Source organism: Lissotriton vulgaris, chromosome 11 (assembly GCF_964263255.1).
Source record: "Lissotriton vulgaris chromosome 11, aLisVul1.2, whole genome shotgun sequence".
NCBI classification, from domain to species: domain Eukaryota; kingdom Metazoa; phylum Chordata; class Amphibia; order Caudata; family Salamandridae; genus Lissotriton; species Lissotriton vulgaris.
This window is the reverse complement of record NC_141699.1, coordinates 6,323,230-6,347,397: the sequence shown is the minus strand read 5'-3', so window position 1 is coordinate 6,347,397 and position 24,168 is coordinate 6,323,230. Positions and strand designations below refer to the sequence as shown.

The 24,168-nt window shown below is 51.2% G+C and overlaps 1 protein-coding gene across 1 annotated transcript in view; it reads left to right on the top strand.

Annotated features, from left to right (window-relative positions):
- TXNRD2 (thioredoxin reductase 2) overlaps nt 1-23,946 on the top strand; it is a 342,307-nt gene extending 318,361 nt beyond the window's left edge. The window contains exon 14 of the mRNA XM_086942637.1: nt 19,891-23,946. Coding sequence (XP_086798763.1) covers nt 19,891-20,020 — 130 coding nt within the window. The 3' untranslated portion in view covers nt 20,021-23,946. The remainder of the gene's footprint in view (nt 1-19,890) is intronic.
- Nucleotides 23,947-24,168: the final 222 nt, after the last annotated feature.

The window sequence follows — 24,168 nt, the reverse complement described above, 5'->3', positions numbered from 1 at the left end:
CCCGCATAGGCACACTTCGGTTCCGTCCATCCCAGGTCTTCTTGGCATTTCTTTACATAGGCTACAGATCTTCTGATCCCTGCGCTCCTGTTAGACCTAGTGATCCCTTTGCTCCTGTTAGACCTAGTGATCCCTTCGCTCCTGGCAGACCTAGTGATCCCTTCGCTCCTGTTAGACCTAGTGATCCCTTCCCTCATGTTAGACCTAGTGATCCCTTCGCTCCTGTTAGACCTAGTGATCCCTTTGCTCATGTTAGACCTGGTGATCCCTTCGCTCCTGGCAGACCTAGTGATCCCTTCGCTCCTGTTAGACCCAGTGATCCCTTCGCTCCTGGCAGACCTAGTGATCCCTTCGCTCCTGTTAGACCTAGTGATCCCTTCGCTCCTGTTAGACCTAGTGATCCCTTTGCTCCTGTTAGACCTGGTGATCCCTTTGCTCCTGACCTAGTGATCCCTTTGCTCCTGTTAGACCTAGTGATCCCTTCGCTCCTGTTAGACCTAGTGATCACTTTGCTCCTGTTAGCCTTAGTGATCCATTCGCTCCTGTTAGACCTAGTGATCCCTTTGCTCCTGTTAGACCTAGTGATCCCTATGCTCCTGTTAGACCTAGTGATCCCTTTGCTCCTGTTAGACCTAGTGATCCCTTCGCTCCTGTTAGACCTAGTGATCCCTTTGCTCCTGTTAGATCTAGTGATCCCTTCGCTCCTGGCAGACGTAGTCGATTATAAAAAGACTCTCATAGGGTGCTGTCTCCTGAACCCTGTTATAGGGTGGCATGCTTGTGCTGCCGCAGACGTTGAACCCCTGAGACGCTTACATGACCCAACCGAGTCGGGCCTAAAATGTCTGAAACCCACAGGCTCACTCGAAAATGCTGTGTGAACATTTCAAGCTGTCCTAACATTGGAGCCTTTAGAACCTGATTTGAGATGTTACATGGAGTGACACAGGTGACCCAACCAGGGCTGTGGAAAGAGCCCCGTGTGCCACAACAAGAGTGCATTGACTCTAGAAACAGAAGGCATCAGTTTGATTCTCAATGCTGCCACCCAATAAACATAACGGGAGGTCTAGCACTGATGGCACAGTAAGCTTCAGAGGTTTCTTCCCCAGTGAATGCTTCCTGTGGGTCCAGTAAGGACCAGTCCCTCAAGTCATGGGTGAACCGGAATAGATTCCCCTGAGAGGTTCCGCAGTACAGACGTTGCAGGACCACCAGTTGTTGGGCATAGCGTTGAATCTGCATCGCTTAAGCCACGCCTAGATTTCTATCCTCCGGTGAGGCCCCCTGGATCTTTGGCACCTTCCCATCAAAGGGCAGTACCACCTGTGTTTGCCAACCCCCTCTCACTGGTGGGGGTCACACTCTGCTCCTTGTGTTTCAGAATCTAGATTTGTTGAGGCCAATTGAAAGTGGCTGTGCTAGAATGATTTACTTGACTGCTGTGGGTGTGGAGGGGGCAGGGCGTAGCACTGATGGGGCTCTCTAGGAGTGGTACCAGTTTGTGTCATCTTGCCCTCTTCTGTCCAGATCTGCTGCTGTTGCTGCACGGACGGTGGTCTGTGCTTCATCATAAGCATCGCTCGATGTGTCACCAAGCATGGGACAGAAGAGGAGCAAGTAGCATGGAGCTGGGGTGGTGGCTGTGTCCATCCTGATGAATCACTGAGTCCCTCCATCCCCATGATGATGGTGTGCAGGCAGGGAGCAGAGGTGGAGGAAAAGAAGTCTCATAAACTCCAAAAACAACCTTCGACAGACCCATGTGGTGGTGTTCCCTTCTGCTGGCTCACTTTTAACAAGAGGCCATTCATCCACTTGGGCCTGTTCAATTATTTCTGGTCACTTGGATCAATAAGCACCTATAACTTCAGTGAGAGGTTTATGTTTCCTTGTGCCATCCCTGAACATGAAACAGGAGACAAGGAGAAAGCTGGGATATGTTTTATATTTGGAACATCGCCTACCCCGGCACATCCCAGTGTAAGCTTTTTTCATTGCTATCCCATGCCTTGAAAGTTGCCGTTAGACTACCCCATATCGAGTTAAGTTGATCATCTTCTAAAGCTGTACGTTACCCTTCCATTTCTTATGATCATCAAGTAGTCAGTTTTTAGGTCAAGCCTGGGCAGCACATGCGCTGCTCTGCGGGGTATGCTCTATTCAGGTATAGACTTGAAGCTCCGCCCATATTTTTCATTGGCTTGTGTCATTGTCCTTTGTAAACTGTGGATTTTCATTGGTCAATAGGCTTAATAGTTGCCCCTTAGTATCACCTTATCTCATCTTGTAACATCCCTTAAAGGCTGGCCTTTTTACATGTGGTGTTAACTTGGTAGGCTTTAATTACAGCCCCAAAGCACTATTTCTTTAAATGCTTTTCACCTGCCTGCTGTTGCAGGCTAGACACACTCTCTCATAAAGCTTTTTTTTATATAATAGCACGGCACAGTAGCAGCCACTCCGAAACTGCTGCATGTTTTTTTTCTGTTATCACTTTTTATTTTTTTGTTTACAATCACCTCATGCTACGTTTTCACGTTAAAGATGAGCAGTGTCTAAAGAAAGGTAACTATTAAAGTGAAACCTGGGCATGGGGCGCTTTCACAAAAAAAGCTTTTGACAAACAGATGCTTGTTGCTGTAAAAGCGCCCCATACTGCGCTTTCACTTTATTGGCAGCAACACCCCTTTCTTTAGATGCGGCTCGTTAAGCGCGGCATAAGGGCGCTTTTACAAAAAAAAAGTATTTGTAATGCAATAGGTCTCACATTTACCTTTTGCATTGCAAATGCTTGTTCCTCTTCTGATGAGTGCATGGTCTCTCCTTCTCATAATGTGCTCCCCACTTTTATCTCAGCTGTGTCCTTTTGCTCTACAGTGCTTACTGGCGTGAGTTCTACTGCACGTCTCATTCCCCTCCTTGCTATCTGTTTGGTTAACTTGGCCTCCATATTACTGCCATCCTGGAGCCTGGACTTGGTCCACTCTGTACTTTTTGGTCATCGTGTTAGAAGTCTTAGCTAGGAAAGCAAGAAGACCCATTCTAGACTCTTTCTGATGTCCCAGAAGCTAAATCTCGGCCACAGTGTAAAGTGAGCAAGGGACACACGTTTCATCTCCTTGTGTTCGCTTTGTTCGCCCTAAGTTGGCAGGGTATGCCCAGACGTGGGGCCCTCGCTCACTTTCCCACTGGATTCAAGCTAGCCTGGCTGATGAGGGCTGTTAATCCGAAACCGGTCCTAGGATGCTTATTTCCGGTCCAGGGAAGACTTGGCTTGGCAGTTTGGGCTGGATTGTCCTCACGAGGCACCGGGTCAAGCCTGATTTGCATATGGCTGTGTCTAAACTGGGGTGGTGGAGTGAGCTAAAGAATGATGATGGATTCAACCCAGATCTGTGAGGGGGGTGAAGGGGGTGAGTGTCTGAAAAGTTTCAACGCCCCATCCATCATCTCCTTGTGTTTGCTAGTTTCCTCACAGTCTTGTGGCGGTTATTCTGGGTTAATCCCCGCCTTACACACAGCTCTTGCTGAACACTTACCTTCGTCTTCTGTGCTCCTGAAATCTTTTTCTAAGAAGCCCAGGATATGACGTCTGCGGCTCCAGCATCGCTGTTCGTACAGAAGTGCTTCCTGTCCCCGGGATGTCGCTGTTTACTTTCCTGTGTTCTGCATCAAAGCATCTGACAGACACAACAAAGTCCTCAGTAGTGAGATGGTGTGTCAAGTGGGACTTGGGATGTCCCAAAAGCACGTAGAAAGCGGGATCTTGATTGAGAAGCAAAGACTTTGAGGTTTTCAACTAAACTTTTATTGTTTTAGGAGAAGGGACAACCCTCACTGACTATGCGCCCTATGTTCACCCGACTGCAGTGTCTCTGCACGCGCTCACACCTCTAAATGTGCCTCTTGGCATCAGATTTTTGGACAATTCGGTTACCCGCAGTGTCTGCGTGAGATCAGTTTGACTTCCTTAATATCAAAGGGCGTCTTCACTGTCACACCAGACTTCCGGTGCAAGGTATCTACTTTCAGCAGTCAGTGCTGAGGAACATTAAACGTCTCCCCCAGATCTCAGGTCTGCACTCTGTTGTCCAGACAGATAATGAATGAATGAATGATGGACTTGTAAAGTACGCAGCTACTCCCAGGAGTGTCCTGGCACTAGTGGCATAGCCCAGGTAAGCGGCCTCGCAGCAGAAAACTTACTTCTGTATAGTCATAATCTAGTGAATAGTCCCGCCAATGTGCGTGGACCCCGGCAATCAAAAATAATCTCTTAAATTGTCAAAAAATGCAGAACTGCAAAGACACTTAAGGGAGAATTTAAAGACAAATAATGCAGCCTATATCCACAGGCTACACTGTCCAGTACTTCAACTAGAAATTCCACCAAAAAAACACACAAACAGCACAGCCTGCCCAGTTTCCTCCATAGAGAAACTTGCCTCTACCAGTAAAAGCCTCTGGAATGATAGAGAGAAAGACATGGACAGACAAGCCCCATAGGCTGCCATTATGTGGCTGAAATAGGATACTGTGCCTTTAAGAGAACTTTCCAGAACTTCTCCCAGTATCCCAGAATGCACAGCAGGTCCCTTTTACTTTCTGTTCTTTTTGAAGGCGTAACACGCCAGACCTGTAGCATTCCTTACATGAATATCTTTCTCCACTGGGGAGGAGGGCGGGCGCTTATGACTGTAACAGAGATACCCCTACTACAGAACTGGAGTTACAGGACAGAAACTACTCCTTCTGTATTAGGGGATCTCTGTGTATAGTCATAATCTAGTGATTAGAATGGCAAGCCCATCCCCACACCAAGCGGCGGTGGACAACGAGAATTAACACCACTATTGTGCGAACAAATTTCGCAGCGAAGCCTGCCCAACCTGAGCGTCTTTTTCTGGCATCAGTGTCCAGGCAGTAATGCTTAGCAAAGGTATGGACCGACTTCCAAGTGGCCGCCTTGCAGATTTCTGCAATTGGAATATTACGGAGCAAAGCTGTCGTGGCAGCTTTGCCCCTGGTGGAATGAGCCTTAGGTTTACCCCCTAAGGTCTTATTAGCTTTGTGGTAACACAGCTGTATGCAGGACACAATCCACCTAGAGATGGACTGCTTAGAGGTAGCAAGACCCGTCCTGACAGATCCATAATTGATAAACAATTGGTCAGACCTACGAATATCTTTGGTTTTATCCAGATAACATTTCAACACCCTCCTAACATCCAGGGAATGTAAAGACCTTTCCGCTGGAGATGAAGGATTCTGAAAAAAAAGTAGGCAAAGTTATGGTCTGGTTGACCTGAAAATCAAAAATAACCTTGGGAAGAAATTTAGGGTGAGTACGCATAACAACCTTAGCAGCATATAATACAGTATAAGGTTCTTGGCAACACAACGCCTGAATTTCACTCACCCTGCGGGCCGATGTAATGGCCACGAGGAACGCCGCCTTCCAGGACAGGTGCTGCAACGAAGCCTTATGAATAGGTTCAAAAGGCTCCTTCATCAACCTGGACAGCACCACATTCAATTCCCATGAAGGCGAAGGAAGCCTGACAGGAGGGAATACTTTCTTCAATCCTTCCAGAAAGTCTTTGATCACAGGGATCTGTAAGAAGGAAGTCTGTGAAGGCATTTCCTGTAGGCAGTCAATGCAGCGAGTTGAACCTAAATGGAATGGACATTAAGGCCAGACTGCGCCAAATGTAGAAGGTAAGGAAGGATGACATCTTCCTTGCACGTCGTCGGGTCATAGTTCTTGGACTTGCACCAGATACAGAACCTCTTCCACTTGTAAGCATAGGAAGTCCGGGTGGAAGGTCGCTTAGACTCCTTCAGTATGTCCATGCAATCTTCGGGCAGATTCAAATGGCCATATTGCACTCTCAGGAGCCATGCCGCCAAACTCAAAGACGAGAGGTTGGGGTGCAACATCTGCCCCCCCGAACTTCGTGAGAAGGTCCGGCCTGCACGGCAGCCGTATGTGAGGAACGAGAGATCAGTGAAGCAGGTCCGTGAACCACCACTGCCTGGGCCATTCCGGGGCAATAAATATCATCCACACCCTGGACCGGGCCAGCTTGATGAGCACCGCGGGAATCAGAGGAATGGGTGGAAAAGCGTACAGAAAGCTGTTCGACAAGTTGATCCATAGCGCATTCCCCAGCGTCCACTGCTGGTAGTACCTGGAGGCGAAGTCTCGGCATTTGCTGTTTTCGGCGGTGGCGAACCGATCTACGTCTGGAGTCCCCCACCTTGCGAAGACTTCTCCTAGTACTTCATCGTTTATGACCCATTTGTGGTTTTCCTGAATCAGTCTGCTCAGTGCGTCCGCCTGAACATTCTGCACACCTGGCAGATGGGTAGCCGTTATCGTCAGTCCTCTGGCCAGAGCCAGTGCCAGATCGCCTGCGCCTCCTGCGACAGAGTGCGTGATCTCGAACCCCCCTGCTTGTTGAGGTAATACATCGTGGTCGTATTGTCCGTCTGTACAAGCAGAGACTTGGTCTGAAAGGACGGATGAAAGGACTTCAGTGCCAAGTGAACAGCTCTGAGTTCCAGGAAATTGATGTGATACGTGGCCTCCATCGGGGACCACGTTCCTTGAATCTTTAAGTCTCCGGAGTGCGCCCCCCAACCGTGGAGAGAAGCATCCGTCACGATAGTCTGAGTGGGAATGTCCTTGTGTAAGGGAACCCCTCTGAGGAGATTCTCCGCTGAACACCACCACTTCAGAGACTGAAGAGCATGCAGAGACAGTCGTATCTTGTCGTCCCAAGATCCTTTCCTCTGATCCCTCTGGTCCTCCAAGCACTCTTGCAACGGTCTCATGTGCAGTCGTGCGTGTGGCGTTAGGAAGATACAAGAGGCCATCGATCCTAGTAGAGAAGACACCGTCCTCACTGTTGTAGATGGAGTGGTCATAAGAGCCTGAGCCTTCCGAAGGAGTGATAATCGCCACTCCTCCGAAGGAGACACGCTTGCTGATAGCGTATTGATAGAGGCTCCCAAGTACTGTATGCATTGGACCGGAGTCGGGACAGACTTGGACATGTTGATGTGCAACCCCAGCTTGTTCAAGAGAACGCAAGTCTTTTGGAAGTGTGCTTGAGCTTCCGAGAAGGAGGAGGCTTTGATCGACCAATCGTCCAGGTACGGGTAGACGAACACCTTGTTCTTCCTCAGGTGTGCTGCTACCACCGCCATGCACTTCGAGAATGTTCTCGGCGCAGACTTCAGTCCGAATGGCAGTACTGTGTATTGATAATGATTGGCGCCGACTTGGAATCGCAGGAACTTCCTGTGTTTGTGTGCAATGGGCACATGGAAGTACGCATCTTGTAGGTCTATAGCACATAGCCAGTCTCCGTGTTGCAACTGAGGATAAATCTGATGCAACGACAGCATGCAAAACTTCTCTCTGCAAATCCACTTGTTTGCCTGTCGCAAGTCCAGAATGGGCCTGAACTCGTTCTTGTCCTTCTTGCGAACCAAGAAGAACCGGGAGTACAGACCTCTTCCTCTTTGAGACAGAGGTACGTCTTCTATCGCCCTTTTCCTTAACAGGATATCGGCCTCCACCTGGAGCTCGCGCAGCTGAAACTGCGAGCTGACCGGTGGAATTGCTGGAGGCGGGCTGGTGAACCGAAGACTGTATCCATTGCAAACAATATTCAGCACCCACTTGTCCCGAGTAATTTTTCTCCACTCTGCCAGAAAAAATTGGACGCTTCCCCCCACCGGAGTGGGTAACGGATGCAGGGGAAGTAAGCGTTCAGGGCCTAGACCCGGCCGGGCCTTTGGTCGCTGGTGCCGACTGTTGGCCGCCTCTGCCTTTCTGGCGCTTCTGGAACGGTCTCCGGAACTGCTGCTGTTGTTGCTGCTGCTGTCCCGAAGCCTGGCCACGCTCTCTGCCCTGTCAACCGAGCCGTCTCTAGAACAGGCGGTGCGATTTCTTGTTATCTATGGGCTTTTAGGGGGTACACCTAAGGCTCATTCCACCAGGGGCAAAGCTGCCACGACAGCTTTGCTCCGTAATGTTCCAATTGCAGAAATCTGCAAGGCGGCCACTTGGAAGTCGGTCCATACCTTTGCTAAGCATTACTGTCTGGACACTGATGCCAGAAAAAGACGCTCAAGTTGGGCAGGCTTCGCTGCGAAATTTGTTCGCACAATAGTGGTGTTAATTCTCATTCTCCACCGCCACTTGGTGTGGGGATGGGCTTGCCATTCTATTCACTAGATTATGACTATACACAGAGATCCCCTAATACAGAAGGAGTAGTTTCTGTCCTGTAACTCCAGTTCTGTAGTAGGGGTATCTCTGTTATAGTCATAAGCGCCCGCCCTCCTCCCCGGTGGAGAAAGATATTCATGTAAGGAATGCTACAGGTCTGGCGTGTTACGCCTTCAAAAAGAACAGAAAGTAAAAGGGACCTGCTGTGCATTCTGGGATACTGGGAGAAGTTCTGGAAAGTTCTCTTAAAGGCACAGTATCCTATTTAAGCCACATAATGACAGCCTATGGGGCTTGTCTGTCCATGTCTTCCTCTCTGTCATTCCAGAGGCTTTTACTGGTAGAGGCAAGTTTCTCTATGGAGGAAACTGGGCAGGCTGTGCTGTTTGTGTGTTTTTTTTGGTGGAATTTCTAGTTGAAGTACTGGACAGTGTAGCCTGTGGATATAGGCTGCATTATTTGTCTTTAAATTCTCTCTGAAGTGTCTTTGCAGTTCTGCATTTTTTGACAATTTAAGAGATTATTTTTGATTGCCGGGGTCCACGCACATGGGCGGGACTATTCACTAGATTATGACTATAACAGAGAGACCCCTACTACAGAACTGGAGTTACAGGACAGAAACTACTCCTTCCCCAAGAAAAAAAAACAGGTTTTATGTTTTTTCTAGAAAGTGAGCTCAGAGGCGATCAAGCACAGATCTCGATGGAGCTCATCCCAAGCCTTGGCAGCCAGGAAAGAGAAGGCTTTGCCGCCCCTTCGAAGACTCTTGAAGCATTGGAGAACCATAAGTGAACCAGATGCAGCGGCCAACGCGCTGGGGGGGGGGGTACACACTGTGTGGATCTCTCTGCCAAATAATCAGGGCTGGAAAGAAATGCTGCCCTGTGACCCATCTCTAGTGCTTTGAATCTAACCCGTTTCTTAATGGGCATCCAATGCAGGGCCTTGACTGGCTCTGACGTCGAAGAGCGCCTAGGCAGAAGAAGAAGTAACGCGGTTGCCACATTTTGGACCACCTGCAGGTGCTTCACCTGAGCTTCCCCAGCCCCTAAATACAAGACATTCGCGTTGTCTAGACGCCAAATGATCAAGGCATCGATCACTACCCTCCTCGCCTCCAAAAGCAAGCCAGAGGGGCGGAGGAATTTCTCGATAGACTAATGCTTCAAGCTGCTCTGGCCTATCACTGAAGAGATATGAGCCCTCATAGACAGGGTATTATCCAACTTCACCCCTCTGTTTTTAACCACTAGGGAAGGAGGCGGCAAGGCTGGCAACGCAAGGGGCCAAAGATCTTCCCACCCGTTGGACATGGGACCCAAAAGAGAGCATTTCAGTCTTCTCTGTTTTGCATTTGTTGGCTACTATCAGTCCAATCACAGTGGTCTTCCTCAGACTTGACTCTCTCTGTTCCCGCCTAGCAGGTCTTTCAAGAAGCCATCAGCATGAAAAACACCAGGCAACATGTGGCACCTGCTGCCATGACAGTATCCTGGTCCTCACCCTGGCCTCATCCTGGTCCTTACCGTGGCCTCATCCAGGTCCTCATCCTGGTCTTCACCCTGTCCTCACCCTGGTCCTCACACTGGTCCTCACCCTGGTCCTCTCATTCCCAGCCAGTACAATCTGTGTGTTGTATATTCAAAATGGCCTTCCTGACTCTTCCAGTCATTTTCTCAGGCAGTGCCTTCAAGAACTGATAGTTTCTCTTCATTCCATATCTCAAGTGAACTCAACCTGCTGATCGTCAAGAGGCACGTCAGACACGAGCCGTAAGAGATGTGGTTAGCATCGCTGCTGTGAAGTCTTCTGACTGGATCATATTGAAAGGGGACTTAGGACTTGAATTAGATCTCGGCAGACGGACAGCTCCATCACAACGGTGAAGGATAACCCATCCGCTGAAATATAAACCCCATAGGATATAACTCGGATTTATATTTCGTCAGACGGGATAGCCGTCACCGTTGTGATAGAGTAACCCGTCTGCCCAGATCTAAATCAGGCCGTAGGTATCCGCTGCTGCTGCCACAGGCTCACGCCTTGTTCAAGCCACCACATTCTTATGTTCCCAACCCTCCCGCCTTCCAAGGTGGTTATGGTGGAGAAGTGTGGCTCAATGGTTAGAGCGACAGACCCTGATGCAGAGGACTAGCCCGGGACCAGGGTTCAATTCCCGCCTCGGCGGGTCTTGGGCTCAATTTCCCCGGACCTGATAATTCTCGCCTCGGTGCCTAGTCTAATCATGGGTCCCACTCTGCAACTCTGGGCAATAGCTTGCTTAATCTCCACAACGGCCCCAACAACGCTGGGATGCCAGCATTCACCTTGGGGGTGCCCGGAGTGGGCACTGCACAGGGAAAGGCCAGGAAGGGTTTCTCAGCGGTATTCGTACAAGCGCCGAGATGCCCAGGGGTGATTCGTGCGCTATACAATTACCACACATTTACATTTACATGGTCTCATTGCAAGCACGTAGCCGGCTCCCCCACCATGCCACCTATGTGTCTGTTCTTCATTGCTGCAGCATCATCTACTGAATTCATCTGCCATCCCTGCTAGTGCCTCCTCGCCCTACACCCTTGCTGAAGGCTTACCGACAGAGCCTTCGTTATGCCTCTCTGCTTGTCTCTCTGCTGCTCTCCACTACTGGTCATGGCTTACCTACTACCACTCTCTCAATTGCCCCTTATCTCTCACCTACATTGGTGTTCCTTCACCAGCAACACTCTCATCGCCCTTCCTCTCATGCCACCAAGACTTCTCATGTTTATCAAATAAACCCTGCCAACCAGGATCTGCACTCAACCCGTATGTGCCAAGAGAGTTGGGATGGAGGGAGTGGGCAAGTGAGTGAGTCAAAGGGTGTAAGAAGGTCAGTGAGCGGAGGGCCTGCACTCAGGGTCCACTCACTCTTGTGTAAGTGAAACGCCCCTGCGCACTGAACATCTGATGAAAGAAGGCGTTGACAGAGTTGATAAGATAACCTTAGTGTCCCACCTGAAAACATTCTTTCAGAGAGTGTGCTCTTAGGCGAGTTGTCTCTCCCAGACGGTTTGTGTTCGTCTGCTGCACACAGTTCAGGAGTACGGATTGACCCAACTCTTTGCAGCGCTGTACTCCTTCCTCCTCTTTGAGAGAGACCGGGGTGCTGTGGCCGCCCCTCTTTATGCACTGCCAGTTACAGAGCCCTTGAGGGTAAAGAGGGAGAAAAAAGTGACAAAAACAAAATCTGAAAAATTGAAGACCGAATACAATTAAATAGATTGAAACTATTTTGAAAACTAACTGCAAAGTAGTGGGGCTGGGGTAACAAACAGGAGTAGGTGAGGACAGGGGAAAGCCTTACGCAAAGACCAGGGATGGTTTGTAGGCTTGAGTGAGGGGGTGCAGGCTTGGGTGAGGGGGTGCAGGCTTGAGTGAGGGGGTGCAGGCTTGGGTGAGGGGGTGCAGGCTTGAGTGAGGGGGTGCATGCTTGGGTGAGGTAATGTAGGCTTGGGTGAGGGGGTGCAGGCTTGGGTGAGGTAATGTAGGCTTGGGTGAGGGGTGCAGGCTTGAGTGAGGGGGTGCAGGCTTGGGTGAGGTAATGTAGGCTTGTGTGAGGGGGTGCAGGCATGGGTGAGGGGGTGCAGGCTTGGGTGAGGTAATGTAGGCTTGGGTGAGGGGTGCAGGCTTGAGTGAGGGGGTGCAGGCTTGGGTGAGGTAATGTAGGCTTGTGTGAGGGGGTGCAGGCTTGGGTGAGGTAATGTAGGCTTGTGTGAGGGGTGCAGGCTTGGATGAGGGGTGCAGGCTTGGGTGAGGGGGTGCAGGTTGGGTGAGGGGATGTAGGCTTGGGTGAGGGGGTGCAGGCATGGGTGAGGGGGTGCAGGCTTGGGTGAGGTAATGTAGGCTTGGGTGAGGGGTGCAGGCTTGGATGAGGGGTGCAGGCTTGGGTGAGGGGGTGCAGGCTTGGGTGGGGGGATGCAGGCTTGGGTGAGGGGGTGCAGGCTTGGGTGAGGTAATGTAGGCTTGGGTGAGGGGTGCAGGCTTGGGTGAGGTAATGTAGGCTTGGGTGAGGGGGTGCAGGCTTGGGTGAGGTAATGTAGGCTTGGGTGAGGGGTGCAGGCTTGGGTGAGGTAATGTAGGTTTGGGTGAGGGGATGTAGGCTTGGGTTAGGGGGTGTAGGCTTGGGTGAGGGGGTGCAGGTTTGGATGGGGGGATGTAGGCTTGGGTGAGGGGGTGCAGGCTTGGGTGAGGGGATGTAGGCTTGGGTTAGGGGTTTAGGCTTGAGTTAGGGGGTGCAGGTTTGGGTGAGGGGATGTAGGCTTGGGTTAGGGGGTGTAGGCTTGGGTTAGGGGATGTAGGCTTGGATTAGGGGATGTAGGCTTGGATTAGGGGGTGTAGGCTTGGGTTAGGGGTTTAGGCTTGAGTTAGGGGGTGCAGGTTTGGGTGAGGGGATGTAGGCTTGGGTTAGGGGGTGTAGGCTTGGGTTAGGGGATGTAGGCTTGGATTAGGGGGTGTAGGCTTGGGTTAGGGGATGTAGGCTTGGATTAGGGGGTGTAGGCTTGGCTTAGGGGGTGTAGGCTTGAGTTAGGGGTGTAGGCTTGGGCGAGGGGATGTAGGCTTGGATTAGGGGGTTTAGGCTTGGGTGAGGGGGTGCAGGCTTGGGTGAGGTAATGTAGACTTGGGTGAGGGGTGCAGGCTTGGGTGAGGTAATGTAGGCTTGGGTGAGGGGATGTAGGCTTGGGTTAGGGGGTGTAGGCTTGGGTGAGGGGGTGCATGTTTGGATGAGGGGACGTAGGCTTGGGTGAGGGGATGTAGGCTTGGGTTAGGGGGTGTAGGCTTGGGTGAGGGGGTGCATGTTTGGATGAGGGGACGTAGGCTTGGGTGAGGGGATGTAGGCTTGGGTTAGGGGGTGTAGGCTTGGGTGAGGGGGTGCAGGTTTGGATGGGGGGATGTAGGCTTGGGTTAGGGGGTGTAGGCTTGAGTAAGGGGACGTAGGCTTGGGTTAGGGGGTGTAGGCTTGGGTTAGGGGGTGTAGGGGTGTTAGTGGAGAAGTGTGGCTCAGGGGTTAGAGGCGGCAGACCTGGAGCTTGAGTTCGACCCGGGACCAGGGTTCAATTCCCCGCCTCGGCGGGTCTTGGGCTAAAAAAAAAAAAATCCACGGACTCGTTAATTCTCGCTCCGGTGCCTTCTCAACTCACGGGTTCACACTCTGCGACTCTGGTCAATAGCTTGCTTAATCTCCACAACGGCCCCTCGCGGTGGGATGCCTGGCTTTCACCTTGTGGATACCCTGCCAGGGTTATCTCACAGGGGAATACCAGGACGGGTTCCCTAAGCAAGCGCTGAGATGCCCCAGGGTAAGTCGTGCGCTATATAAGTTTCATTCATTTCATTTCATTTCATAGGCTTGGGATAGGGGGTGTAGGCTTGGGTGAGGGGATGTAGGCTTGGGTGAGGGGGGTGCAGGCTTGAGTGAGGGGGTGTAGGCTTGGGTGAGAGGGTGCAGGCTTGGTGAGGGGATGTAGGCTTGGGTGAGGGGATGCAGGCTTGGGTGAGGGGGGTGCAGGCTTGAGTGAGGGGTGCAGGCTTGGGTGAGGGGGTGCAGGCTTTGGTTAGGGGGTGCAGGCTTGGGTGAGGGGGTGTAGGCTTGGGATAGGGGGTGTAGGCTTGGGTGAGGGGATGTAGGCTTGGGTGAGGGGGGTGTAGGCTTGGGTGAGGGGATGTAGGCTTGGGTGAGGGGGTGCAGGCTTGAGTGAGGGGGTGTAGGCTTGGGTGAGGGGGTGCAGACTTGAGTGAGGGGTGCAGGCTTTGGTTAGGGGGTGCAGGCTTGGGTGAGGGGATGCAGGCTTGGGTGAGGGGATGCAGGCTTGGGTGAGGGGATGTAGGCTTGGGTGAGGGGATGTAGGCTTGGGTGAGGGGATGTAGGCTTGGGTTAGGGGTTTAGGCTTGAGTTAGGGGGTGCAGGTTTGGGTGAGGGGATGTAGGCTTGGGTTAGGGGGTGTAGGCTTGGGTTAGGGGATGTAGGCTTGGATTGTGGGGTGTAGGCTTGGGTTAGGGGATGTAGGCTTGGATTAGGGGATGTAGGCTTGGATTAGGGGGTGTAGGCTTGGGTTAGGGGTTTAGGCTTGAGTTAGGGGGTGCAGGTTTGGGTGAGGGGATGTAGGCTTGGGTTAGGGGGTGTAGGCTTGGGTTAGGGGATGTAGGCTTGGATTAGGGGGTGTAGGCTTGGCTTAGGGGGTGTAGGCTTGAGTTAGAGGTGTAGGCTTGGGCGAGGGGATGTAGGCTTGGATTAGGGGGTTTAGGCTTGGGTGAGGGGGTGCAGGCTTGGGTGAGGTAATGTAGACTTGGGTGAGGGGTGCAGGCTTGGGTGAGGTAATGTAGGCTTGGGTGAGGGGATGTAGGCTTGGGTTAGGGGGTGTAGGCTTGGGTGAGGGGGTGCATGTTTGGATGAGGGGACGTAGGCTTGGGTGAGGGGATGTAGGCTTGGGTTAGGGGTGTAGGCTTGGGTGAGGGGGTGCATGTTTGGATGAGGGGACGTAGGCTTGGGTGAGGGGATGTAGGCTTGGGTTAGGGGGTGTAGGCTTGGGTGAGGGGGTGCAGGTTTGGGTGAGGGGACGTAGGCTTGGGTGAGGGGGTGTAGGCTTGGGTTAGGGGGTGTAGGCTTGGGTGAGGGGGTGCAGGTTTGGGTGAGGGGATGTAGGCTTGGGTGAGGGGATGTAGGCTTGGGTTAGGGGGTGTAGGCTTGGGTGAGGGGGTGCAGGTTTGGGTGAGGGGACGTAGGCTTGGGTGAGGGGATGTAGGCTTGGGTTAGGGGGTGTAGGCTTGGGTGAGGGGGTGCAGGTTTGGGTGAGGGGATGTAGGCTTGGGTGAGGGGATGTAGGCTTGGGTTAGGGGGTGTAGGCTTTGGTGAGGGAGGGGGTGCAGGTTTGGGTGAGGGGATGTAGGCTTGGGTTATAGGATGTAGGCTTGGGTGAGGGGATGTAGGCTTGGGTGAGGGGATGTAGGCTTGGGTTAGGGGATGTAGGTTTGGGTTAAAGGATGTAGGCTTGGGTTAAAGGGTGTAGGCTTGGGTGAGGGGATGTAGGCTTGGGTGGTGGGGTGCAGGCTTGGGTGATGGGGTGCAGGCTTGGGTGAGGTAATCCAGGCTTGGTTGAGGGGGTGCAGGCTTGGGTTAAGGGTGTAGGCTGAGTTAGGGGATGTAGGCTTGAGTTAGGGGATGCAGGCTTGGGTGAGGGGGTGTAGGCTTGGGCGAGGGGATGTAGGCTTAGATTATGGGGTTTAGGCTTGGGTTAGGGGGCGCAGGCTTGGGTTAAGAGATGTAGGCTTGGGTACGGGGTTTAGGCTTGGGCGAGGGGATGTAGGCTTGGTAGGGGGTTTAGACTTGGGTTAGGGGGTCTAGGCTTGGGTTAAGGGATGTAGGTTTGGGTGAGGGGATGCAGGCTTGGGTGAGGGGATGTAGGCTTATTTTAAGGGATGTAAGTTTGGGGTTTGGGTTGGGGAATAAAGTTTAGGGTATGGTTTGGTTTGGAGATGTAGGCTTGCTTGGGTTATGGTTTGGGTTTGGGGATTTACGCTTGGTTTAGTGTTTGGATTAGGGGATGCAGGCTTGGGTTAGGGCATGTAAATTTGGGTTTTGGGATGTGGGTTTGGGTTAGGGTTTGGGTTCTGCATGTAGACTTGGGTTATGGTTTGGGTTAGGGGATGTAGGCTTGGGTTAGGGTTAAGGTTTGTAGATGTCCGCTTAGGTTTGCGTTGGGGGATCTAACTTGGAGTGAGGGTTTGGATTAGGAGATGTAGGCTAGGGTTAAGGTGTGGTTAAGGGGTGTTGGTTTTGTGTAGGGGACGTTCATAGATCGGGGTAGGGTTTAAGTTAGGGATAGTGAAATGTCTCTGTTCAAGAACATCTGGTGAAGGAAGGCGTTGACAGAGTTACAATGAAGCCCTAGCGATCCCGCCTCGGTTACGATTAGTATTGGGTGTAGTTTATGGGCAGTGTACGGTTGACAGGGGTTAGTGCTTACATTAAGGGGGTCAAGGTAAAGCAATGTAGTCAGAGTTAGGAGGGGAGGGGAACTGTATATGTTTAAATAGAAAAAAATAGTACTGTTTAAATGTGCGTAAACATGCTCGCTACTTTTTCGCATTTTCAACCCTTGAATTTTGATCAAATTTTCTCTCTTAAAGTTCCTAACTAAAAGTTCCTCACATTTTTCGAACTTTCGACCCGTCTTCCTTCCGGTTCCAAATCACAAAGGGTGCCGTTGCCACCCATCTCCGTGCTTTGTAGGTTCCCCAGCTCCTTGGGTAACCATGCCCCCTCCCCCGTCCAGTCTTTCTTCTTCCTTTTTGGCACTCCTCTTTCTTGCGCTCATTCATGTGGTCCGTCCCCGTTCCCAATCACGCTGCCCCGAGTCTTGTTTTCAAAGACACGTCGTCTCTGTATAATACTCGTATGATTAATTAATTGCTTGTTTCCTGATGAAGACAGAGAGCCCTGCTCCCCCCGGACATGTTCCCAGCCCGCCGGGCATGTCACCGCCAGGTTACTGTTTGGTGTTGTGGCTTGCTTACGTGTGAGGGACATACGCGAACCATAAGTTGTGGAGGGGGTGTCACGCGAGGCTCCGCGGACCCGCCCGCTCCCAGCATGTGTTTGTTCTCCGCGCAGGACCGGCCCGGAGAGCGCATTCCTGCCAGAGCTGGTTTGAAGTTTCATCCAAAACAAGCATGGAAGGAAATGCCTGGATGTTGAGTGCTCCTAACGAACTTCGTGTACACCCCGAGTCCTGTGAGCTCGGCGGCTGTTTACATTCCCCCGCCCCTTGATTGCTATCACAACTCCACGCATCACAGAGCAATATGGAGGCACGTTTGGGGGCCACCTGTCAAGGATTAGTCAGTGGAATCCTGAGAAAGTTGGAACATTGGGTGTGGCCCTTGTTGCCCTTGAGTTTAGTGAGTCGCCCACACCCTCCCGGCCTGGCCCTATTCTTCAGATGAGTTTTGAAGGGCTCCACAGATGGCAGGCCTGAACACTGGGTACAGGTCTCAGTTATCCGCTCTTAGCGCCTAGGAAAGCGCGGATGATATGATCGAGTGGCCAGGCTTGCAACTGTGGAGCTGTCGAGCTCCTGGTTCTAAGCCCAGCTCCCCGCTTGATCACCTTTTGTGATCCGTGGAATGTCAGTTCACCTCCAGTGGTGGCTAGTGAGCTGCGAGATTGATTGGGCGCGAACTTGTACCTTAAATAGGGTTTAACAAGTGATAAACACAAGCAAGCCCTCTATGGTGGATTAGCCACTCGCACAAGGTGGAGCATAGCCACTCATAGAAGATGGCAAATAGGCGCTCACACAAATGGTATATAGCCACTCACACAAATGGTATATAGCCACTCACACAAATGGTATATAGCCACTCACACAAGATAGTATATAGCCACTCACACAAGATGGTAGAAAGCTATTCACACAAGATGGTATAAAGCTATTCACACAAGATGGTATATAGCTATTCACACAAGATGGTATATAGCTATTCACACAAGATGGTATATTGCCACTCACACAAGATGGTGTAAAGCCACTCGCACAAGATAGCATATAGCCACTTGCACTGATGATTTATAGCCACTCACACACAGTGGTGCATAGCCACTCGCACAAAATGGTGTGTAGCCACTCACACAAGGTGGTGTATAACCACTCACACAAGGTGGTGTATAGCAACTCGCACAAGATGGTGTATAGCCACTCCCGCAAGACGGTGTATAGCCACTCCCGTAAGACGGTGTATAGCCACTCCCACAAGATGGTGTATAGCCACTCCCACAAGATGGTGTATAGCCACTCCCACAAGATGGTGTATAGCCACTCCCACAAGATGGTGTACAGCCACTCGCACAAGATGGTGCCCAAAATGGTGTATAGCCACTCGCACAAGATGGCGCAAAGCCATTATAGCCGTTCACAGAGATGGCATATAGCTATTGTAGCCGTTCACACAAGATGACATATAGCCACTCACACAAGATGACATATAGCCACTCATACAAGATGACATAAAGCCATTCACACAAGATGACATATATAACCACTCACACAAGATGACATATATATCCACTCACACAAGATGACATATATATCCACTCACACAAGATGACATAAAGCCACTCACACAAGATCGCATAAAGCCACTCACACAAGATTACATAAAGCCATTCACACAAGATGACATAAAGCCATTCACACAAGATGACATAGCCACTCACACAAGATGACATAAAGCCATTCACACAAGATGACATAGCCACTCACATAAGATGACATATATATCCACTCACATAAGATGACATAGCCACTCACACAAGATGACCTAAAGCCATTCACACAAGATGACATATATATCCACTCACACAAGATGACCTATATATCCACTCACACAAGATGGCATAAAGCCATTCACACAACATGACATATAGCCACTCACACAAATTGATATATAGCCATTCACACAAGTTGGTGTATAGCCACTCACACAAGATGTCACATAGCCACTCACACAGATGGCATATAGCAATTCACAGACATCAGATGACACAGCAACTCATAGAAGATGGTAGATAGCGAGTTATACAAGATGGTATATACACACACTCGCACATGATGGTGTATAGCCGCTCACACAAGATGGTGTATAGCCACTCACACCAGATAGTATATACACACTCACACAAGATGATATATATATAGCCACTCTCACAAGATGGCATATAGCCACTTGCACAGATGATTTATAGCCACTCACACACAGTGTTGATTAGCCACTCGCACAAAATGGTGTATAGCTACTCCCACAAGATGGTGTATAGCCACTCACACAAGACAGTGTATAGCCACTAACACAAGATGGAATGTAGCCACTCACACATGCTGCTCACACAAGATGGTGCACAGCCACTCATACAGGATGGCATATAGCAATTCACAGACATCAGATGACACTGCTACTCACACAAGATGGCATACAGCCACTCTCACAAGATGACAAAAGCTGCGCACACCTAGTGACCTCTAGGCCCTATAGACAGTTATCTGTAGCCACTGAAGGACTATGAAAATCAGGTCTTTTCCTGCAATCATTCTAGCCAATCACACATAGTGACTTCTAGCCACTCGCCCACAAAGACGTAATCACTCATTATATTGTACAGCAATTTGCGTATCATGGCGTACATCCACTCACAATGACTTTGTCACTGATACATATTAATTTCCAAGTCAGCATTAACTCTGTCAGTTAGCTAACAGAGCACCGCACAGTAAAATTAAACAAGATACGCAGTGCAAAATCAGTGAAAACGAATATGCAATTAAATCCACATATGCAAGCTCAAACATGTTAGCGCTCAGGGAGGGTCTTGGGTTATTATTGCACCCACCCAAGAAGGCTGAGTAGTCGTACGAGGTATTTCCAGAGACTTCCCCAGTGGTCCGATCAATAATGGAATTTGTTTAGCCAATGCTTGATGATTGAGCTGCTCCCAAACAGACCGGCCTCAGTTCATATCACACCCCTTGTCTGGGCAGTAACCCCTCCACCGTAAGTTATTTTGTTAATGAGTGTTTTCATTTTGTCTTTATCTTTGTACGTTGTAGGTGCGGCGCGACGTATGGACAACTACTGAAGACGGTGGGCATCCACCCTACCACGGCGGAGGAGGTGACCAAGCTGCGCATCACCAAGCGCTCGGGCCTGGACGCCACTGTCACCGGCTGCTGAGGTTAAGCATCCCCCTGCTGAAGAAGCACCTAGGGACTGGTCCAGAGAGCAGGGGTAGCCTGTAGTGCCACCTTTGTCGCCACATTCTCACAGCCTCATACCCCAACACCTATCTTTACGGGCCACATCATGTGGGTGACCGCTCACACGTCAACCTTTTGAACTTTTAGCCCCTTTGTTGACAGACCTCATAAAGGGATCTCTCCAATCCCCCCTTTTGAGCTGTATCTGACTCATTACCTTTTCACAAATGCCAAAGGAAGTGCCCCAGGAGACCAGTGCAAACAGTAAAAATGTCTAGGAAGGTGGTATGTACACCACCACCAGCAGCAGAAATGGAGTCAAAGTGAGAAGACTGAGCACAAAATGGACGCTGCCTCATGGGTTCCAGACCTGTGGTGGGCTGGCCAATGGCGATATCTGGGGGCGTCACAACAGACATGGCATTCTGTGAAGTGTCAGTAGGTCTGGGGTAGTCCACCTGGCCTTTAGAGACACCCCTTGTTGGGAAGCTCCATCTTCTCCAGGCAGATCAGGGCCTCATCTGGCCTCCACTGTAGAGGCGTATCAGAGGGTACTGGCGTCATGGATACAGGAGCGAACGGGAAGTTGGTAACATCACGTGTTCTGGCCTTTAAACTCCGAGAGTAGTAGTATCAATGTACTATCTGCAGCTGGAGACACCAGTTTGAGCTGGTGGCATGCCCCTTTAAGATGAGAGTTCCAAACAGCGGTCTGTAGCTGGGTGCTTTCATGCTCTTTTAATAGTTGGTCAATCACCGGTTTCAGGTACAGGGGTTTGATTGCCATCTGACTCCAGCTGTGAGATGATTCTCGTAGAAGTCCTTAAGTGTGTTGTATGAACTTTCACCCCGGATTATCTCTACAAGTTTGTTATCGCTGGTCCAGGGTGACATGTTGTGTTGAGAAACTTTCCTTCCAGAGGATCTAGATGCTATTCGAGGTGTGGGCATCTCCACAGCTTGTCGTGAGAATGTTGGTGTGACACCGCTGAGGGTGAGGGTGGGGATACTGGCACCGCGCCGCACAGGGGATCTGGATAGCTCTGGCCAGTGGGTCCGAGTTGGCAAATGGTCCTAGGATTTCGATTGCAAGGAGTGGTGCAACTGGGGACGCCGGTCCATCAGCGGAGCCGTGATGGCCATGGTCAAGGGTCGCTGCTTATTCACTTTGTGTTGGTAGGGTGAATGATGGAGGAGGTTGAGGGGCTTCAAGACAGGACTTGGGGGGCACAGAATTTTGAACTGCATTATAGACCATCAATTTTCGGATGGTGCTGCTCCAATGGGGTCTCCTTTCCGACGCCATCTTTACTATTGGATCAGTGAGCGCTGTGGCTCTGGCGGTCCATCAAAGCACCCGTTCTCCCCGCCTCCTTTCAGCCTTTCTTACCTACACTTTCGCTTCTTTAGACACAGACGTCTGGGTTCAAAGGATGGGCTGTTGATTACAATGCTGGGCTTGAAGATGGGTGATCTTAGTGCAGGTCCTGCTGTGCCACTGACTCACCATGTGACCTTGGCCAGGGCTCTCAGCATCCCTGTGCTTCAGAAGGTGCCGCAGACTCAGATGTTTGCACAGTATTAGCCCTGATTGAGCTGAACTTGCACAGGACATCCCCACTGAGAAGATGTCACTTCTTGAAAGCAGGATGTCATGGAACGGATATGGGGGTCCCGGAAAGGAAGGCTTGCTATGAGTGTCCAGTTCCACTCTGGACACAACATCTGGCCTACTCACGCGAGCACGCCGCGCCTACGAAAGGAATCATTTGAAGCTGAAAATACCCTTGGACATATGCCCACTTCTGTGGACATTGGTGACCATGTTTTCAGATTCTCAGGTCCTCATCAAAGGCCTGGGATTCCCTCTGGTACTATCAGAAATAGCTGAGGACATCCTGAGGAAGTGTCTCATGCGACTGAAATGGCTGCCAGCCCACCCTGCGGAGAGTGGCTTACGGTAACTCTGCGCTCGGTGGGACGGGGTAGAAGGACATGTTGAGTGGTCATGTGACGCGACCCCTGTTACCACCCTTGGGGGGGATGGACGTATGTGTGTTGTGTAATGGATTAGGATAGATGACAGATCAATTGAATACATGGATGGCCGTTTTTTATAGCGCCTTGTGCTAACTTGGGAGGGGTTTCTAAGCACTGCCTATGATCCTTTACCAAGGATCTACAGGGTGACAAAAAGGCCTTCTTGGGACTTGAAGCCAAGTCTCTGTATCCTAAAGAGAAAGTTGTAAGTTCTACCAGGGCGTCAGGCAGCTGAACCTCGGTTTGTAGTTGCAGTCGCAGATAGCAGCAAGTAACTACTGCCTGCTAGCAAAATAGGGAACCAGGACTTGTAGACACAACCACTGTTCCCAACAAGAGAGTTGTTACTAATTCCAGTCTGTCAGACAGGTGGACAGGGACTTGTAGATACAACCGCTGATCCCAACAAGAGAGTTGTTACTAATGCCAGTGTGTCAGACAGGTGGACAGGGACTTGTAGACACAACCACTGTTCCCAACAAGAGAGTTGTTACTAATTCCAGTCTGTCAGACAGGTGGACAGGGACTTGTAGATACAACCGCTGATCCCAACAAGAGAGTTGTTACTAATGCCAGTGTGTCAGACAGGTGGACAGGGACTTGTAGATACAACCGCTGATCCCAACAAGAGAGTTGCAACTGCTGCATCTATGCCAAAAGGGTGAGCCAGGACATGTACATTGAACCGTGATCCCAAGAAGACAGTTGTAACTAATACCTGTCAGTCATAAGGGTATCCAGGGACCAAGTGAGGGGAGGGGGGAGGGGAGGGGGGGGGGGGGATTGTGTCCAAGCAGCAGGAAATCACAGCTCTCGAGGGTGTTTGAAAATCCAGGCAAACCCCACCTTTGCTTCATGTCCTTGAGGACACGGTCCCCAGCACCCCTGTAATGCTTTTGGGCCCTTTGAAGATCGCACATGTCGGCGAGGCCCGTTGCACCCACTGGCTCCCTGCTGCCCAGGGCACCCTCCCTCGCTGAGGCTGGTGGGTGACTGGGTGGTGCCCTGCGCATCTTCTGTAGCCTCCCCCTACTGCCCCCCAACCCTCAGATCTGCACACCATTCAGGCGAGTTTCAGAGGGGCGGGGGGGGCGTGGCTGGTGCGGGTCCCTCTCGAGGTGAGGCCAGGTCACTTCTTTCCATGGACCCGGTCCCAGCCCTTCCAGGCATGCACACATGTCCCCTGGCCCCGGCTGCATCACCGCGGCGTTGACACGACACATTAACACGGCCTTCTGTCCGTGCACACGCCTCCGCTGCGAACTCTTCCATCTGTTCTGCAACGGGGGCCAGCCCCGGCCTGGGTCCCTATCAAAGGTAGCGCCTGGCGAGTTTATTCCACCCTGCCTTCCGGCGTTTGTGAGAAACACCCTTGTCCTGTCCCTTCACAACCGGTCCAGGCTGGGGGGGGGGGTGGCTCTCCTGAAAGGTTCTGGTGGGTTTGGCACAAACACTGCCCTTTGCTTGCTGCTAAATATAGGCTGACATTTCGGCGTCCCTGCACACTCGCGTGTTTTCCTCTGCAGATGTGTTTGGAAGCCAGCGAGCTCCTCGCAGGGGGAAGGCCCGAGGCGACCCCTCCTCTCTGCCCAGATCTCGAGCGTGCTTCACAGGGGTGACTTTTCCCAGCTAGAGCGGCGCCGAGACATGTGCAGGATGGGTGGATGTGCTCTTTGGATGGATACATGGATGGATGTGTGAGTGAGTGGGCACATGTTCTCGGCTGCAGCTCACGCCGGCCAGTTCATGACGGTCTGCGCGTAAACCCAGAGCATGGGCGGCGCAGGCTCGAGGACCGCTGGCCGAGACATTAAACTGCAATATTTATTAAACCCGTTGTGGTTCAATAAAGAGTGATATTTCTAACGTGCACCGTTTTTTTTCTTCCTCCAACAAGCTCCAGAAAGAAGAGATGGGGTCACGCCTGTCACAGACTCCTGTGGCTCCCGGGTGAAAAGCATGCCGGGGGATTAAGGTGCATTAGGAGAGCGGTGACCAGGTCCTCCGCGCCCAGGGCTGTAAAATAGACGGCCAGGGCTCTGCTAATCTGGGAAATGGGTTTGAATTGGCGCCATCTAGCGGTGGAGCTAC